Source organism: Miniopterus natalensis, chromosome 1 (assembly GCF_054644295.1).
Source record: "Miniopterus natalensis isolate mMinNat1 chromosome 1, mMinNat1.hap1, whole genome shotgun sequence".
Classification (NCBI taxonomy): domain Eukaryota; kingdom Metazoa; phylum Chordata; class Mammalia; order Chiroptera; family Miniopteridae; genus Miniopterus; species Miniopterus natalensis.
This window is the reverse complement of record NC_142081.1, coordinates 39,279,732-39,300,559: the sequence shown is the minus strand read 5'-3', so window position 1 is coordinate 39,300,559 and position 20,828 is coordinate 39,279,732. Positions and strand designations below refer to the sequence as shown.

General features: G+C 40.1%; 1 protein-coding gene across 2 annotated transcripts in view; it reads left to right on the top strand.

Annotated features, from left to right (window-relative positions):
* Window positions 1–20,828, top strand: part of MAP2K5 (mitogen-activated protein kinase kinase 5) — a 239,645-nt gene that overhangs the window by 172,670 nt on the left and 46,147 nt on the right. For both annotated transcript variants that reach the window (XM_016198069.2, XM_016198068.2), the window contains 2 exons: window positions 8,203–8,229; window positions 8,542–8,574. In XM_016198069.2, coding sequence (XP_016053555.1) covers window positions 8,203–8,229; window positions 8,542–8,574 — 60 coding nt within the window. The remainder of the gene's footprint in view (window positions 1–8,202; window positions 8,230–8,541; window positions 8,575–20,828) is intronic.

Here is a 20,828-nt window from a genome sequence, read left to right as displayed (position 1 = left end):
AATATTGTCAAACATACTATGGTTTAAAAAAAAAAATGCCCAGAAACATCACCTGTTGTGAGAAGCTATCTTAGAAATCTGCAGTGCCCTGAAACCAGCAAATTGTATTTTATCCAAATACTGAGTGGCATTTAGAAGAGAGTGCAAGCCCTGTGCTTATGTCTTAGTTCTGCCACTAAGTTTCAGGGACTTTATGTATTTGGTCCAGCAATTGTATCTTGTCTATCTTCTTTTTTTTTAATATATCTTTATTGATTTCAGAGAGAGGAGGGGAGAGGGAGAGAGAGAGATAGAAACATCAATGATGAGAGTCATTGATCGGTTGCCTCCTGCATGCCCCCCCCCCCCACAACCCTGCATGTGCCCTGATGGGGAATCGAACCTCAATCTCCTGGATCCTAGGTCGATGATGAACCGCTGAGCCATGCCCGGTTGGGCTCTTATCCATCTTCTAGGTGCTTAGAGTCTAGTACAGTGCCTGGCATAGAGTACTTGATAAACAAAGTAATGATTTAGTCTAACTTCACTTTTTCCATGTCGGCAGAGCATATTTTAGAATCAGGAGAAACTAAGAATCAATGTACGTTTTGGACTTCAAATTAACAATGCTGTCCCCTTTCTTTTCCTCCCTGTTCACACGCCCACACGACCTGCCAGCATTAATACCTAAAGGATGAGAGCTTCCAAGGAGACGTGATAGGTGCCTTCAGAAACTTGAGGGCTCTCAGATGAGAGAAGACATGGGCTTATACTGTCAGGAGGGCAGACTGCACAAGAGGTAGAATGGACAGTCAGAAGACTTACGCTCCCCATCGCCTTGGCACATTCAGGCAGAAGCCCGGGCATCAGGTGGAAGGAAGAAGGGCTTCGAGAATTGGGCAGGGCTGGGGAGCCGGGCAGGGGGCATGATTCCGCTTCAGTGTTGGCCAGTCCTCTCCTCAGCCAAGCAAGTGAAAGGCTGAGGCAGTCCTGCCTGTTGCAGGGGAGAAGCAACAGGTAGAAAGTCACCGGACTTCTTAGTATAATTGGTTTAATCATTGACTCATTTTGACTCTCAAATACTCTTTCAGCATGAAACACATAAGAAAAAAAGAGTACAAGGAAGGTAATTTTTTTCAGTCCAAGATTTATGTACTTTTCTGTTTCTCTCAAAAATGTGAATGCACTTGTAGATTCCATAGCTTTCTACTAAATAGTGTACAGCGTCGAGAACAAGGTGGTCTAGTCCCATCAATCCAAGGTGTGTTCCGGCGGGGATGTCATACTTTATGGCAACACATGCAGAGATAAGTGACCGAGTGGCGGGGAACATGGACTCATGCCTGCGCCCCTCCAAGCAGCTGGTTCAGGCAGCAGGAAACCCAACCCAAGAGTTACCTCAACCGCAATGGGAATGTATTGAGTTGCATGATTCAAAAGCCAGGTATTGCTGGCTTTAGGTAGAACTTGATCCAACAAGTCCCTTTTAGCTCTATTCTTAGAAGGCTTTTACCTTCACTCCAAGCATGGCGGTTGGGATTCCGGGGCAACCTGCCTCCCAGTTCAGTAGGGAAGGGCGTGTTTCTTCCCCACACACAACCAGAGGCCCTAGGCTTCAGTGTGATTGGACCCATTTCACTCCCTGCACCCAGGGGGTTTTGATGATGCTGACAGCTAAGCCTGAACCACATACCTCCCCACAAAAGCTGGGGGTGAAGTCATCTTCCCATGAAGCACATTGAGGCTGCTTGGGGGCGGGGGAATGTTCGTGCCATTGCTAATAGAAAGTGGGGAAGAGAGAGGGCAGTCAGACATAGCAAATGATGGTAGGAAGAAAATGGGATGTTCATTCAAGAAAGAAGACATTGTAGAGGCATGACAACTGTCTTCAGATACGCGAAGAGCTGTCGTTAGGCTTAATCACTACAGCTCCTGACCATGGGCACATAGGAAGACATATTTGGACTTCAAATAAGAAGGAACTTCCTAACTATTTAAGTTACCCAGGAGAGAATCATTGGAATTCCACCACTGGATGTCTTCTAGCCAAAGGCAGGATGCCTGTCTGTCAGGAAGATTACAAAGCGAATTTATGGGGCAAGGAATTGGAGTACGTGATCTCTAACATCGTCCTGGATCCTATGGCCTGTGGAGGATTTAAGCTAATAGGGATGCAAACTAAATAACTCCAGAAAAATCTAGTTTGATGCATTAAGAAAAAAAAAAAATACTTGTAGCAGATGTATTTGACCATGAAGATTGGAACGGTCAATGAGCCTTTCTCAGAAGGAACAGCACCTCCCCACTCTCACCTTCACACAGACACAACTGATCCACTAGATCCTGAAATAAGACCACCCATTTTCAGAACCAAGAAAAAAGTTTAATAAGGCAAATGTCTAAAATCTTCTAAAGAAAAGTGCTTAATGGATTCTTTGGCCAGACCTTGTACCATTAGGGAAAAGGTTAATTTTGTAATTTGCGTTGATCATTGTGAATGGTGGTTCTAAGCTCCTGCTTTTCTCACAAAATTTAGGCTCAAAATATTAAAACTTACATTTGCCCAGAGGATGGTTTACTATGGCTTCTGTATACCTGTGCAGAATAGGACATGAGCTATTAAAACTGACATAATTTTAAATACACAAGGGGTGAAAGGAGGGTAGACAGGCCGTCGGCCCTTTCCTTCCTGCTCCCTGACTCGCAGGCCCGGCAAATGAATCAACTGCCCTGGACCGTGGTACTCCCGCCGCTGTTTGTGTGAAAATGCATTGTCCTTGGTGCTCGGGAAGCCGCGAGAGTCAAGTGATCTAATTTATGGTCCCATCTGAGTGGTGCCCTCCTCTAGGCTTCTTAGAGCCCTTCTCTCCCATCCAGCTGTGTGCTAAGTTCAGGGCTATCTCATTTTAGCTTTTCAAAACTGGCCCCTCCTGAATGCAGCGCCCCATTTGGAGTTTGAGGTGTGGGGGGAGAAAAGGTGCCAGAGTGGATCTTAGAATGTGGGAATCATAGTGACTTTCTTACACCCTATTGAGTAGCTTGCTACTAAATCCTCTTATGACTTATTTTTATTGTAAGTCTTTTTATTTGTTTAATAAGTCTTATGGCTTAGTTTTTTGTTTTGTACTATACAAAATATGCAGTAGTCTCACAGATGTGATAAGAACGTGAACAATGTACGAGGTTGAACCAGGAAGGTAGGATGGCACCAGTGAATTACATTTGTTCATTTTCTATTCTTAGAAATAATATCTAGTATTCACTTATTTTGTCTTAGAATCAGTATCTAAAAATGTTTGTTTGCCAAAATTCTCATTTGTAGTTAATCAGTAAATTTAGTTCTATTCCTTTTTTTCAGAACAGTCCTTTTTTTAGGAACTCTGTAAATTAGTGGTACAGAGCAATATGTATTCAGCTTGTAGTCTTGTAGAAAGGATTTTTTTTCCCTTCTTTTTGAACGCTTTATGAGATTTGGGCACTTTTTTTTTTTTGCAAGTTATAATGGATTGGAAGTGTTGCATTCCTAAGTTTTAGCTCCCAGCACAGTGCCAGATAAAATGACGTTGAATGCCGGCACCAATTTTTCCTCAAGTCTGAAAAACACCATAGCACCTGAATGGGAAGCCCTGCCTTTGAGGCATCTTGGGGCTCCTCCAGTTCATCCCTTTACTTTGTAGACAAGAGCCCTGAGCCCCGTGAGGGAAGGGAGCTTCTAAGGCCACAGGGACCTGACTGGAATTCCAGGGATCTTTCCTACTCCAAAGTTTATGCATTTTACCCACACTGGGCAGCCTTGAGTCAGCAGTCAGTTTCAGGCCAGGTTCTACCTGCGACCCTGGGTACTGCTCCCCCCTGAGCCTCAGTTTCCCTAACAGCAAAATGAGTAGGTTGAACTAGATTATCGCTGAGGTCCCTTCCATTTCAAACCTTCTTTAGGTCATTCTTCTCACTTAGAATATGGAAATCTCAGTTTACTTTAATCTTTTTATATTTAGCTTAATGCATCTGATTTGAAAGGAGAGTCTTTGCAAAATAGCTACAGTTCTTTAAATTTGAAGTTAGAAAAAGAGTAAAGAAGAGTTCAGCACTGAAATCTAGAATGTGGTGTCAGTATAACAAATAAAAATGACATTCTTTAAAAATTCCAAACATATGATTTAATTTTATACATTTTTTTTCTATATAAGAGAAAAATAACACAAGCTTGAAAAGCAGTAAATATGTAAAGAGAAAATTTGTCAGCTGATATTGGAAAATCTGACCTAGGTCACACATAAATCTCTCAGACAAAAGCTTGCAGGGCAAGCCATAATTTCAGAGAGTAAAAGAGAAAATGAAAGCTATAGCTGGTGTCTTCTCTGAGTTACATAGGTGGATTCACTTTAGTTTTCTGATTGTGCGTCTGAATATATTGTAAAAGGGCTGGTAGCTACATCAGTTTTACCGCTGTCTGTAAAAAGTACCTCTACAGATACAGAAGCATAATGTGAGACCTCCAATGATGCTTTTAAGCCCGAGTCAAAGCCCCACAAGCGAACTTTTGCACTGGCAATTTCCTTTCCAGGCTCATTTTTTCCAAACTCTTAAGTCATGTTTTCTAATTGCCAACTATATGGTCCTTGCAAGGAAATATATGGTAAATGTTACTGCAGTAACATCCTAATACCTAACTGATACATTGCCTAACTGTTATGAAGTCATTCTTCCATGTTTAAACCCATAGGATCTGTCTTACATCAGAATAAGACATAACTAACCCTTATTAGTGTAGCTTAAAATCTTGGATCTAAGGGCTGGCAAAAGAAAAAAGCTGTTCCTGGAAGAGGGAAGGGGTTCATCTAATTAGTGTATCAAAATGCTACTAGTTCTAAAGATTGATTAGGAAAAGGTATGATTAGCAATTACTGTTCTGTTCATTGTCCCAAAGTACTAGTTAGAAATAGAAAACACAAACAAAGTGTACAAGCAAGAATGTGGACTTGGACAAGTTAGTTATAAACAGCATTTCATATGTTGTGAGGTGCCGGCAGTACATCAGCCCTACAATATTATTGTGATCCTCTGAGCTCTGCTCTCATAGCTAAATATTTGGAAGGCAGACCCCGAATAAAGAGAGACGTTCACAAAACTAACGTTTTATACTGAGTACCCTTAGCACCACTTTTAATGTGCTGTTAAACCGGGGGCTTCACTTTCTCATGAACTGTGTGCAAAAGCAGAGGCAGTGACTGGAAGTTGACTGTTTGGATCTGTTTTATGGTTGCTGCGCCTGAACTGTAATGTGATCTTGAAAAAGGTAAACAACAAAGAGTTTAGCAGTGAAAAATATGCCTAATATAAATACAATCGAGTACATGGCAGATCAGAATTTGAAAAATATGACTGTGGCATTAAATTTTCTAGTGGAATTAACAGAGGAACAGAAGATAGCCTTTAAGGCAATATATCTGAGACAGAGAAAGGAGATAATATATCTAACTCTGTGGTCTATGTGGCATTCATATAAAGAAAAGCACAGTAGCTTTATTTAATTGAGAAAATGAATCAATTACAATGATGTTGCATCATCAAATTCTTGTGAAATAGAAGATATAAGTCACCACATTGTGTAACAGTGTTAAAAAGTAATTGAGTATCTTAAGCATTTGGAATCAATTTCAGGTACTAGCACTGCTACCTTAATACAAAATTTATGAAGATGACTTCATATAATATGTTACTATCAAAACCATGTAATAAAACCTGGTAACAACATCCCGCTTTAAAAATCTGGGCAAAACAGTATAGTTATAAAAAGGGACTTTGATGTTTCTGTTTCTCCCTTTCTTGTAGTAAAGAGCCAGCATTAAAATAGTACAGTTTTAAGTTGTCTTGAAGCATGCATTAAACCCACAAAATAAGGCTAGGTGGAAGAGACCTTCTCCAAGATCTCAGTTCATAAGGAAATGTCTTCCCTTCGACTCATTTGGTTGCTACCACTCACATTACTGGGAACAGTGTCTCACGAGCCGTTCCTGATTCATTCGAAACATCTCACTCAGAATGTTTCCCACATGTTTTCCTCAGAGAATGTTGTAATTCCCATGACTGTTGGAAATTTGTGAAAAACATTCTCTTTGAGGTCAAAATGGATTTCTAATTCTTTGTTTGTTACAAGTAACTCTCCCGTTGAAGTAGATATATCTTGCCAAGAATGGGGGCAGGGTGGTGTATCCACGTGCATTTAAAAATATATAAAAGCACAGTTACCAGGGCTTTTCAGTATTTTTTAAAGGTGGTGTGCTTTGTTACTAAAACCCTTAACCACTCCAGGGTGGTAGTTAACAGCTCTGTCTTGCTTTTTAATACAAATCTTTACCTCCAGAGCCATATCCAGAAGTTCTCATTGACTAGAGGATCAAGGAGCGGTAACTAAGACAAGATTAAGCAGACTAAGACTACACCTGCAACTAATATAATATTGACTGTCAACTGTAATTGAAAAAAAAGTTTTAATTTTTTTTAAGTAGACTAAAAGCCAGTTAGCCTGGGGCAGAGGTTCCTGGAAGTCAGAGGGAGGGAGTGATAAGGAGCCAAGAGTAGTGATGGTGGGCCCCATATTCAGTTGAGATAATACACGGAAAAGCACTCTTTAACACACTCAAGCACTAGGTGGAAGGGTCTGCTGATCAGCCATATAGATGCAAAAGAAGTGAAAGCACACAGCTTCTGCCCTTGAGAAGCTTACAGTCTAGTTGAAAAGAACCCACAGGCCAAAATCGATAATTTATCAACTTTACCATGCCCAGTATATATGCAAATTTAATTGTTTTTCAGCAGTACTGTGACTGTAGACAGATATAATGCAGATGCTGGAGAGGACATTGGAGAAGACCCGGCACAACCATAGTCTGTTCCGACAGCCCCGTCTTTTGGGAGGCCCAGTTTTCCCATCATAGAACAGAGATGATTGATCGTCCCTGCCAACCTCAGGGTGGCTGTGCAGATCAAATGAGAATGTGTATGTGAAAGAACTTTTAAAAGCACCATTGAAAACATAAAGCGGGGGGCCTGGCCTCTGTGGCTCAGATGGTTGGAGCATTGTCCCATACACTGAATGGTCTCAGGTTCAATTTCTGGTCAGGGCACATACCTAGGCCTCAGGTTCTGTCAAGTACGAGAGGCAACCAATCAATGTTTCTCTTTCTCTTCCTCTCTCCTTCCCTCCCTTTCTCTCTCTAAAATCAATAAACGTATCCTCAGGTGAGGATTTAAAAAAAACATATGGGGGCCTATTACTGGTTTTCCTATATTTTACCAACTGGTTGCATCTCAGTTATGCCAGCAACCAACTGACCCATCAGTTGTATTTCATTTCTGAAATTTTCCTTCTTAGGAAATTTAGTACCTGGGACTCCATTTTCATTGAGTTTATAATAATGGCAGGCATCAGGGGGGGCATTGAAGGTTTTAATACTTTAATTACAGTGGATGTTTTATTTATCTGGTGTCATATTTTAGTAACTTTCTAAGAGAGATGGTTATCAGTGTTAGATGTGTGAGCAGCTTGCCTTTAGAATGTTGATTGGGACCAGGCATTTCTTACTTCACTCTCCTTTATCCCCTGAAAAACAGTATAAAACTTGCATGGATTTGATTTTCCCAGAGAGCATTGCTGCCCTAGAAACAGGCTGAAGGAACTTTGGAAAAGGTGGAGTCTTCATCCCACTCCTGAGTTAGAGACAAATACTTCAACCATATAATTAAAGTTTTCTTCACAAAATAGGGGATTGTGAGCAAACACTGGCAGGAATCCAAAATTCTAATTTCTGACTATGATTTAATTTCAATTTTAAATAAATCGGTTTTTAATTTAAAAAGAGTGAGCTTCATAACATTAGCAATGATTGCAACATTAAGCCCAGTGTTCACAATCTAGCAATATAAAACATTATTTATATCTGAATCGTAAACAGCCTTTTGAAATGGATTATGGTTTTCCTCCCTATTCTAATACAACCTGGAGGGTACTAAAAAGTGTTGTGTGAAATTAACATTCTGCTGACTTTCGCCTATAAATGAGAAGCGAGCTATTAACATTTGTGTATTTTCATTATGTAAATTGTGTTAACACATGCCCACAAATTGCCACCAGCAATGCAATAATTTTCTCTCAGTGATCATAATGTGTCCAAGTGAGTCATTTTGATTATGACATGCTAATTACATATTGCCTTTTTTCAGATTCAGAAAAACCAGGGATCTTTAATGGTAAGCTTTATGAGTTCAGAAAAAAATTCACTTTTCTTTTTCCTGATGGCTGCTCTCTTTGCATGCTTGAATGCCTTGTTTTAAACTTAGCAAATTGCATTTTGAAGAAAATGCAAACCTTTAACTGCCTGTATTAGATTAGGTACCATTAGAAAATAATAGAACATCCTGAGCATCAATGTTTTTATAAGAGTTTGCTGTTGTTGATTAATCTTGCTATATTTTATTGCATTAATGATTTTTTCTTTCCACTCCACTGTAAAGATATTGCATAGAGGCTAATACTTTTTCCTCTCTTCTTCCCCATTGCAGCCTCTCCAGCTTCTGCAGTGCATTGTTGATGAGGTGAGGCATCGTCTTATGTGCTTTCACTCCTAAAGTCATTCCTAATGGTGTGGAAAGCTTATATTTTGTTTCCTAATGAAGCACAATGCCCAACATCCTCAGAGCAAGTTGTGTTGTATGGCTCTGAGCTGTGTTACGTGAACTGGCCTTGTCCTGAATCCTGCTCTTCTGAGTCTGGCTGAGAATTGCTGCCAAAACAGACTGTCCCACAGGCTCATCCTCGGGGGTATCAGGAGCCCTAAAGACACAACATGATCATATTAATTTACCCTCTCCCTGGCCAGATGGGGATGGAGCCGGAAATTAAAGTGGTATCATTTTTGTCCGTAACAGATATTTGAAGTCATTCAGTAGGCAAGGGTCAGAGTTGAACAGCAAACAGAAGCCGGATGAAATTTGTCTTCCTTGCTTTATTTACCCAAAGCACACCAGAGTGATAGAAAGTGTTTAGAAGCTCTAGGTCAACAATTCTGCTTTAATTTCCTAATTAGGCATTTTCCTCAGAATACAGTCCTAACTTCTTGTGCCTTTAACCAGTATTCTCACATTTTAAGTCATCCTGCCTCTGGCCATCCTTAGCCATGGAGTTCCACTGTCCCTTTGCCTCCATGGACTTAATCTGCCTATATTTCTTTCTCAGTCAACTTTGTCTACTTTTTATTCTGACCTTAAATTCCTTTTTTTCTGTCAATTAGTGGTCTTGCAGTACACAGGCTCTCAATTAAGAAACATTAATATTTTTTTTAAACTGAGTTTTTCTAGACTTGGGCTTACCTACTCGCAATGTTTATTTTTTTAACTTTAATTTTACAATATTTAAAGCACTTGTAGTGAAGGCGATAAATGAGTCGGATAGGAAAGTTTGAAAGGAAAAAAAAAAACAAGTCGTAATTCATAATTATTCCTCTCAATTAAACATCTGCATAACCAGTTATGAGATTTGGGAGAAAAAATAAAGATCCTCCTAGGAAAAAAACAAACGCGTGCACATATCCCAATAACAGTAAGAATGAGGCTCTAACATCCTTAATGGTTGCATCAGTCGGTCCATATATCCCCTGCAAGCCATAAACCATGTTGGTGCAAAAATGAAGGCATCGTCCTGAAACAAATGGAGCCCCCATTATCTCAAATATCAAACAGGCCTCCTAGATCTAATAGCTCATCAGTATCTTATGTCATCTTAGATTCCAAAAGCATATTCCAAAAGATATCCCCATCGGAATCCTCCCAAATGATTTTCCTGAGGTTCCCCTCCAGGACTCTTTGGGGATGTGCCCAGGGAAACCTGGCCTGTCCAGTCAAATGCACAGCCGGCCACTCTTCCTGGGTTCCACTGTTCTTGTTCCGCCAGGCTCCTGGCATCAGACCGGTCAGGTACAGATGCTCCTCACCAATTATGTATGTGTTGCTGGAGGGCTAATTGGAAGGTTTTCTGGATCAAATGGATATTTTCATTCCTTATTTAAAGTAGTAGTGATTGATACTAAATTTAAAATATTTTACTTTTTCAATTTGGGCAAAATCCTGAGACTCTTGAAACTATCATAGGCAGGTGTTCTGTCTAAGGAGGGAAGGTCTCTGTGAGGAAGCACAAGTGCATGTAACTTAAATCGTATGTGTTTATTTCCTCCTGTATAAAAATATAAGTTAGACACCTATTCCCACTTGCTCTAAAAACATATTAAAATATCTTCTCTATGGAAACTTGGAAATTTTACATTGTCTCCACCAGAACAAACATAAGTTGGTCTTGGCACTGAGCTGATGTTTAGTAATAAGTGTTAGGAAAGAATTGGCCAGATGACCTTTAGGCAAGGTGCATCATAGCTTCTATGAGAGAGAGAATTGGTGGGGTCCTTTAATTACTGTGCTTGTACCATGTTTTCAGATTTCTCATTGCTGTGATTCAGTGTTTATTAAACGGTAGTCCAAGGGCTAACTGCATTAGGTACACCTCAGGCTCTTGTTAAAAATGCAGATTCCTGCACCCAGATCACTGAATTAGACATTTTAGAGATGGAGCCCAGGATTCTACATCTTTACTAGCTTCCTAAGTAACTCTTTGCACATTAAAGTGTGAGAACCGCCCAGCCAGGTGTGACTCAGCAGTTGAGCATCGACCTAGGATCCAGGAGATCCGGGTTTGATTCCTGGTCAGGGCACATGCCCGGGTTGCAGTCTAGGCAGCCAATCAATGACTCTCTCATTATTGATGTTTCTATCTCTCTCTCTCCCCTTCCTTTCCTCTCTCTGAAATCAATAAAGATATTTTTTTTTAAAAAATGTGAGAACCTCTTTTGTAATGGCTTTTTAGGACTAAGACTGCCCTTTTAGATCTTAAATGGCAATTAACTATCTTCATTTGCATCTGACTTTTAGGGCTTTTATTCCTGAGTTAATATAACCAGCCAGGATTTGAGCCATTTTACTCCTTGGGCATGAGATATATTCCATTGTGAAAAGGATATTCAATGGTAGTGCATACTATTTATGTTAGAGAAAAGTCAGATCAAAAAGTTCCACCTTTAAGGGAGCCTAATTCAAACAAGATCAGTGTATTTGGAGTCATATACGAAATAGCCAAGCAAAGCCCAGTGTAACATACTTCATTATGTGGATGCAGCTTGACCTCCTGGCATAGCCTGGCAAAGCATAAAGAAGTAGTAAAACAAGACCAAGTGGGCAGGAGCCAGCCCTGGAGTCAACAGAAGTGAATGTCAGAGCCAGTCTGGGAGTCAGGAGGTGGCATCGTGGGACAAAGCCAGAGTCAGACACCAGGTGTCCAAAGAGATGACACCAGTAGTTAAATGGAGGAGTAAGAATCATGAACATGAATCTTGGACCACAGAATAGGAACTAGAAGGGTAGCCAAGGTAACCGGAGAATCAAGCTCCAATTAGAAATCTGGGCAATCCAGTTTCATTTTGTTGGGTGGAGTTTAATCTGGCTTGGAGCTAGCTAACTCAGAATATGAGTGATGTCTTAAAGATACCATCTGATGACTTAGAGTTGCTTCTCTTAAAAGAACTTACTTTAAAACCCTCAGGTTTTAATCAGGCCATCTCTAAGCCCCTGAGTACCTGGTCTGTTGTAAGTGATGTGTGTATGTGTGCCGTGATGCTTTAGCCATCTGATTTCTTTGGATAATAAGGTGGCCCTAATTGTCTCGATAACTGCAATTTACTACTGGAAGCTCTAACATCAATGAGAAAATTTGCATTTTTAGAAAGAAATGTTTCTAAAATGTATTTGCTCTTGGCAGCCTGTTGACAGAGTGTACTAAATATCATTTAACCTTTCCTTGATGACTCAGGTCATTGAGCATGGTACTTGGATGTATCAGTGCCCTCCAGAGCTATAGAATTGTATGGTGCTTGCCTTGTTCTTTTATTGACTTTACCAACCATTTTGCCTTTGTGTTTGGCCTTGACACTCAGTGATGGGATTAGGCCTCTTGAGGTGTATAGAGCCATTTGCTCCCAGGCTAAATGGTCCTACATGGTTATGCTGCTCTGCTTGGTGTTTTTCCTCTGTTCTCTCTTGTGATTACCCGTTTTCTATGGTCACTCCCCATTCTTGTCAGTGACTACCTGCTGCCACAGCAATCTAACCATCTGTCTTCAGTCTTTGCACTCCTGGTAGTGACCCTAGCAAAACTAAAAGTGACAAATGAAATCAGATACCTAAGTAGTATGTGTAAGATCAAACACACTCATCTGAAAAGAGAGACAGTACTCCGACCCCTCTTTAATGAAGTAAAATGTATGGGCTTACGTTCGTTCATTCAGCAGATACTTATTAAAAGCACCCACTGTATATTAGCCCAAGTTGAACGTCTAGACCATGGTCAGAATAGCCTCCAAGCCTAGAGAGAACTGGACTTCTAGGCAAGGTACCTAGGCCAACTGCAAACTGGGTCTGTGAGTCAGCGTAGGAAGGCAGAAGTACAGTCCCACATCCTGGGCCAATATGTGTTGGTACTCAGGAGGCTGTGTAGCTATCAAACACTCTCCCCAATGTTTGGGCTCCCAGTTTGACTATCAGCCAAGGGCTGGCCACACTGGTGGTGTGACAGGTAAAAATACAGCCGTGATATCTGAGTTACCAAATGCCAGACTGGCTGGAGCCAGCTAGTGGGGGCCATCAGTGGATTGAGGTGCTGGGAGTTGCAATGACTGAAGTGAGGACATCCCCCTTGACCTGCCCCCAAATGATCCATAGCCTTGGAAAAGATATGGACACAGAAGTGAATAACTATTTTATTGTAGGGTGCATACTATACAACTCCGAGACAGGAGGGTTTGTTCTGGGGGTGCATTAGGAGATGCCCCTCAGGAGAGGTGACATTTAAGCTAGGATGAGTAGAAGTTTGCTAGGTCAAGAAAGGAAGTAAATGTCAGAAGGTCTGGAAACTTTCTCGTGAATCACTTTTGAGTTCTTAGATGTGTTGGCAGAATGTTCAGATGGTCTAAAATATGACAACCAGAAAAATAGGTTATTACTTTGAGTATATATATGTTTCAGGTATATAACAGCTAAAAATAAATTTCAGTCTAACATCTGTAGGTGCTTAGCAGGACAGTTAGCAAATCCCTGATTTATACTTCTGTTTATTCATTTTGCTAGTAAAAAGTGAATTCATGTAAGTCATGTTTTATACCCAATCAGAAGTATCTTTTACATGAAAGTGTTGATTTTCTACTAAGAGCTAACTACAAGATTTGTAAAATACGGAAATGGTTCTGAAATAGAAGCACTAATGTTTAGTGGTCAGCAGTGGCCTACCATTGGGCCAGTGTATAGACAAATAATGGACTTGATTGTTTAAGATGCTAGCTGAATAATTTGAAGTTATACTGATTGTTCTTCCCTGATGAGGACAGAAAGTAGGTAGGTTTAGTCTTGGGCATGGCATGTATAGCCAGCCCTCTGTGTAGAACATCTGGGTGGGTCTGATGGAAAGTTTAACTCTTCCTACTCTAAGGAAGATGAACACAGAGCAGGGCTTTCATAGAGATCAGTGGCATATACAGAGTATGGAAACTGAAAGGACAACTGGCCAAGGAGCCAAGGGGTCCAGGTGGTAGAAAACAGAAGTAATCAATAATAGAAGGAAATTAGAGAAATTCACAGATATGTGGAGACAATATGCTGCCATAAAACAAATTTAACAAAGACAAAATCATAAGGGAAATTAGAAAGTACTCTGAGATGAACAAAAATGAAAGCACAGTATACCAAAACTTATGGGATGCAGCAAAAACAGGGCTCAGAGGGAAATTTTTAGCTGTAAATTCTTATAAATTAAAAAAGAAATATGTCAAATCAACAACCTAACCTCTACTTTAAACTAGAAAAAGAATAAACTATATTCAAAGCAAGCAGAAGGAAGGAAATAATAAAATTAGAGTGAAAATAAATGAAATAGAGAACAGAAAAACAACAGAGAAAATAAAACCAAAAGTTGGTTCTTTGAAAATAAGTCAACAAAATTAACAAAAGAGAGAGGACTTAAATGGCTAAAATCAGGAATGAAAGTAGGCACCTTACTACCATCTATGAACAGTTGTATGCCAAAATAGACGGCCTAAATGAAATGGGTAAACTCCTAGAAAACCATGAACCACCAATACTGACACAAGAAGAAATATGAAGTCTGAGTAGACTTATAACAATAATTTTTTTTAAACTTCCCACAAAGGAAAGCTCAGGACCGTATGGCTTCACAGGTGAATTCTACCAAATTTTAAAGAAAATTTAACATCAGTACTTCTCAAACATTTCCAAAAAATAGGAGGAAACACTTTCTAACTTCTTCTATGAGGACTGTATTACCCTATACCAAAGCAAGACAGAGACTTCAAAAGAAAATAAAACTACCGACTAATTACCCTTATCAATATATAAATGCAAAAATCCTCAGGAAAATGCTAGCAAAACCAAATCCAGCAGTACTTATAAGAATGTTACATTATAACCAAGTGGAATTTATCCCACAAATGCTAGGTTGATCTAATATTTGAGAATTCATACATCATATCAATAGAATAAAAGACAAAAATCCCATGATCATCCCAATAGATAAAGAGATAGTGGATCCTGTAACCATGCCAGGGTTCCAGGCCAGGTTCCAGGCCGTGGGCAGGTAGAGCCCGGCAAACATAGTTCTAAGAAGAAGACCTTTGCGCCCCCGTGGGAGAGGCAGGAGAGACGCTGGCTTTCCCTGAAGGCCGGTAGCTGGGGGAGGGGATTGTCGGGAGTGCCACAGTAGGGGTGTGGGGAGGATGATGGAAAGGAAGTGGCCCCCTGAGTGATGGGCAGGAAGAGGAGGAAGGTGGGGGGGTGTTGGCCTTGGGTCCTCAGTAACGAGGAGTAAAGTGGGTTTGTTCAAGGTGCAAACAGACTCTCTTGGCCAAAAATATATTTAATAGCCCATCATTACAAAATTCCATTTATAAAAGTCTGCCTCTGTGAGCTCTTATGACTCTATTTAATCATAAAACTTAATGAAGATATAAAAGAGCCATCACTATTTACTTATCTGCCTGGCTGGCATACGTACATCGTTACAGTAGTACTAAAAAGAGTCATTATGCGTAGGGACAATCCTCCACCCCACCTGAACTCCCAAGAGGCCCCACATGGGCTCTTCACTGAGACATGGCTCCTCCGACATGTTCTAGAATGCCAGCAAACGTGTCCTGTGCTGGGAGCAGTTGATGCCAGCCCCCACTGGGCAGCTCAGTGAAGAGGGTGGAGCGTAATCACACAGACGCTTCCACGTATGCCAGGCAACCAAGAGGCAGCTGGCGTCTCTGCTCTAGACGCAGGTGACGCATGAAGGGGTGAGGAAACTGAGTGGGACAGGGACAAGGGGGAGAAGAAGCTGCATTGTGACCACATTATTAAAAAGCTCCTAAGCTTTTCTCTCTCTGCCTTGTTTCTCTTACAGTCCCAGCCTCCACAGAATTATCTTTTAAAACATACAGATCTCAGCCTATTAAGCCTTCCAGGGATCCCCCTGCATATAGGGTAATATCTAAACTTTTTAGCACGGCATTTGAGAATCACCCATGTTCTTTTCCGCCTCACTTGGGGTCAGTCGTCATTCTTCAAAGCTGCCCCACTTTCACACCTATAGTTGTGCTCCTCCCTTTGCTTGGAATGACCTTTTCCACTTTGTGTGGCCGAGCATCCTTTAAGGCCCAGCCCAAGTGGCATCTCCTCTTTGAAGCTCTTTGTTACCTTCCCACCTCTTCCATCCTACCACATTCCTGCCCAGTGCTAGGCAGAATTCACCATAGCATTGTTTGTAAAGCTTTATTATAGTTTTTAATCATACTGAATCAAATTTATTTCCTGAAGTCATCCAGCACAGAGATTTATCCCAGCACCTGGTAACACATGGCCCAAACAGGATCTTAGGAAATGTTCTTTGAAGTAATAAAAATAGGGATTTTTCTAACAGGGCTAGTCCTACACAAAATGGAATGTGGTCTAAGTTTGTCTTTTCTTCTACTGAGGCCCATCTATCCAGCTGAAAAGGACCTCTGTCCTGTAATACAGCAGCTAAGTACAGAGGCCATCATAGAGAAACTCATTTCTGGTTATTTTCCTTTGAAATTATTTTATCGAAATATAATTCACATAACATGAAACTCACTCCTTTGAAGTATACAGCCCAGTCCCAGAACATTTCCATCACTCCAAAAAGAAGCCCAGTACCTGTTAAGCGTCAGTCATTCCTCTCTCCTCTCTAATTCCTGACAACCACTAACTAATCTATTTTTTGTTTCTAAGGATTTCCTTATTGTGGGCATTTCACATAAATTGGGCCATACATTATCTAGCTTGTTTTGTATGATTCCATTAATTTAACGTAATATTTTCAAGATATGTTCATGTTATAGCATTTATGAGTATCCCATTTCTATTTATGGCTGAATAATATTCCATTGTATGGATATATCACATTTTGTTTATCTGTTCATCAGTCATTGAACATTTGGGCTGTTTCCACTGTTTGGCTATTATGGATAATACTGCCATGAACATTTGTGTACAAGTTTTTGTATGAACATGTATTTTCAATTCTCTTGGCTATGTACCTAGGAGTGAAATTGCTAGGTCATATGAAAATTTTATATTTAACCCTGATAAACTCCCAAACTGTATTTCACAACAACTATACCACATTAAGTTCCCACCAGCAATTTCTCCACATTCTTGTCAACACTTGTTATTTTCTGCTTATTTGATTATAGTCATCCTAATAGATGTGACATAGTCTCTCATTATTGTTTTAATTTACATTTCCCTTATGATTAATGATGTTGAGCATATTTTTGTGTTCTTGTTGGCCATTTTGAATATCTTCTTGGAGATATATCTATTCAGATCCACTGTCCATCTTTAAATTGGGTTATTTGTCTTTTTATTACTGAGTTGTAAGAGTTCTTTATATAGCCAGGACTATACTAAATTTTTTTCTCTCATTTTATGGATTTTCCTATTCACTTTTTTGATGGTGTCCTTTAACATACAAAAGTTTTTAATATATTTTAGGGGGCTTTGAAGCCTTTCGTGCTAGTTTGATCAGAGGGTAGGAGACTTAGATATCCACCCTATCTGCACCCCACCCCTGGCACCCACATAAAAGCCCTTAGAATTCCATAGATTATATTTTGAAAACCATTGATTATTGGCCAAAAAAATCAACCTGTATTAATCCCAGAGCTAGGGAATGATGAAGTTGCAGTTGCTACTACGAAAGAGTTTCTGCTCTAGTCAGGGAGGCAGACCAGGAAACAGTCATACATAACATCGCTTTAAACTGCAGGTAGTGTAAGTGGTATGAGACTTGATGGCCTGAGATCTCAGAGGAGCATGGTGACTATCGTTTTACCCACTCACATAAATGGGTATTTCTGATACGTTATTTAATTATGTTTGCAGCTATATAAATTCTATAATAAAATTATGGACAAGGTGCTCGAGGAAACACAGAGAAAAGAGCTGATAATGGAGGAGATAATACTGTACCAGAGAAAGGGAGAAGGGGAAGGGGAGCCCGAAGGGCCAGCAGGAGTTAGCCTCAGAGATACTTGAAGCCCCTGCAGGAATTGACTATGGCTGCAATGCTTGGCAAAGTATTAAGAGATGAGGCAAGGCCCACATTTCATAAGATCTTTACACACTGTGCCTGGAGGCATTTCTGGTGGGAGTGGTGGAAAGGGGGACTGAAAGTTTTAAGCAGAGGCTCAACAGAACCAGATTCATGTTTTAGAAAAATCACTCAGACAAGGTTGTGGAAAATGGATTATTGGGAGGGACAGTTAGGAAGCTATAGTTCTGATCAGAAATTATGAGAGTTTTAATTAGGACAGCTTTAGTGTGTTTGAAAGGTATTTAAGAGATAGAATAAACTGGATTTGGTGAGAAGTGAATGAAGGGGAGGTGGGGTCAGAGATGAAGCACACGGCTTGGACAGTCAGACCCTCATTGAGATGGGGCACACGCACTTCATGGGAAGAGGTGATTAGCACTCTGTTCATAGGAGAGCACCAAGTGTCTCATTGAAAACTATGTTACTCCCTGTTTCAGACCAGTTATAAGAAGTTTATCAACTAGACTAAGTTCCTGAGCTTTTCATTTCTATCTTCCTAGTGCTGCACATTTACAGTAGTCATAAATACTCGTTAAGTGAAATTTATGTGTAATTGTAAGAACTTACTGCTTGTTTTTTCAAGACCTTGGAAAAACAAATCCAAAATGTAGTGGACTATGACGAGGAGGTACTTAGTGATGTATATGATCCTTTATTGAAATTCAGAAGCCTAGTCTTAGCCTTTATGGTTTACAAGATGTTTCCCCAAGTTTTCCTCATGTCATGTTGCTTTCCTACACACTCTGTTTTACAGATGAGGAAACTGGGTGGCAGTAGGGCTCTTTCTACTATATTCTAATTGACCTTGATAGCAGCAAAAAGTGACAGCTGAACATTTTGGCATCAAAGGGAGAGATTATTTTAAGAGCTATAAAAGAAGACAACATAGAAAGCATTGCAGACATGCCCCAAGGGCATAGGTACATTGCAACGCAGTGCAGTTACGCTGTCTGTCAGAATGACTCCATATCTTTAAGAAAGAATTAAATTCTGTTTGTCATATTCTCTTTAAGTTAGCAGGGAGGAGCTTGAGTCCTTTTAGAAAAATTTATATATATAGAAGATTAAGTCTTGTATATATTAGTTAAATATATATAAATTAAATATATATATAAGTGGTAAAGCTCTAAACCACTGTTATCTTAAAAAATGAATTCATACAGAATCACTCATTCCTGGCCAGGTTAACTGAGGGCTGGTTAACTGAGAAACCGCTGGGCTGTGACTATAGCAGGTGCTCTGTAAGGGTGGGGTGTGGGGGCATGAAAGGGGTTGCCTAATAGTACCTCCCTGGGATTCAAAAAGTGGTATTAACCTTCTTGAGGGAGTAATATCCATCCATTTTTTGCCTGAGGGACTTGGTCCGTAATTCTGGCATCTGAAGTTAGCAGAAAATAAAAGGACTACCACCACTCCATCTCTCCTCCCAGTATCCTAAGGATGGCCTGTTTCTTTCACGACACATAACTGCAGGTTTTAAAGTGAGACAAAACATGCTGACCTGAGCTCTCCAAAGACCTGTGCAAGCCCAGAGCCTCTAACCATAGTGACTAATACTCTAACCACTTGCACAAATGGGTATTGATGATATGGGATTTCATGATGTTTGCAACTTGTATGAGTTAATGACTGAGGCATTAGAAACTTGGTAAGTTAATCCAAGTGGATACACAATAGTCTTGTCCTTCAGTGATATTAACTAGACCCGTGTCTCATAGTGTTGGGAATATATAATTGGGAGCCTGAAAACCGATATTCCTCTTTTATGTAAGGCAACCTTCAGAAATCTAATACCTCCTTTGAAAAGTCCAGTATGTTTAAATTGATGCAGTTTGACTGGTTTGAAGATTGAAAATAGGTTAGCATTAAGGCCATGATTTCTTTAGTAATTACTTTCTCTATTGGTAATAACTGTTTCTTTAGAAATGACATTAACATTCTACCAAAACACAGCAGTAATCCAAAAGTTAATGTTCTGTTCATTTATAATTATATTTAATTCATATTTATGAGTTGTTGGGAGGGAGGAGGAAGAAAGGAAGTGAGTTTTAAAAATGTAACAGAAGAAACAAATTAAAAGCAAAATTTTTCCTGAGTCTGAAGGATATACAAAGTCACTTAAAATGGGAAAATTTTCTTTTTTTAATACACAGTTACCAGATTTTATCAGCTACTATTGAAAAAAACCTGTATTTATATTATTTCCTAGTGGCAGTGAGTGAATTCAGTGGATAGATTTTCTCCATTTTTTCTTTTTTACTAAGCAAAATACTAGCATAAACATCCCTTTGATTTTGATTTCAGTAAGTCAGATAGATTTGGGTTTGTTTTTTTTAACTATGAAAAATTCTGCATCTTTAGGCAATCATTGAACAACAAGCTTTGTATTGTTTTCTTGGAATTGTCCGTGAAGCCTGATGTATTATTAATGAATTAATTTCTTGGTGGAGGCCTGTGAATAGCATTCTGTGAATGGGCAGTTGCCTGGTGGGGCCAGTTTTGGCTGCTGTCATTTAACATGTGTTGCTCTATTGTGAAGTCTTACCCAGCCGTAGGACAATGCTCATTTAATCCACCATGATGGGACCTACACACCCAGAGCCCACGTTGGATGCCAGGGTCAGTTACCCAGCAGCTCGGGTGGGGCACTGCTCTGCCTCGCTGCCTAGTTGCTGCAATCATTTTGCCCACCGTTAATTTTCCCTAAACCAGGGAAAACCCATCTGTGAGCAGTGTGGATGTTCTCAAAAGAGATTACAAACGGGTGGGCTGGGGTGTTGCCTTCATTCCAGAATGGAGGCAGCATTCCAGGGAGTGCAAGTTCCTTCCTTCCTTCTGGAAATGGAAGCGTCTGGGCCCACGAGATCCCTGATGTTCTGAGGTCCAGAGTAGCAGATGGCATTATGATTTTCCAAATCCTGATGAACATTCTAACTGAACTTGTTCATTTCACAGTATGTAGTTCTATTTTTTTCACTTCCTCTCCCTCCCTCCCTCCCTGTCTCCCTCTCTTTGTTCCTCTCACACTGACTAATTTTAAACTGTATTTCCTTTAGCCAGCTTTAAATTGTCTTCTCTCTGGGTT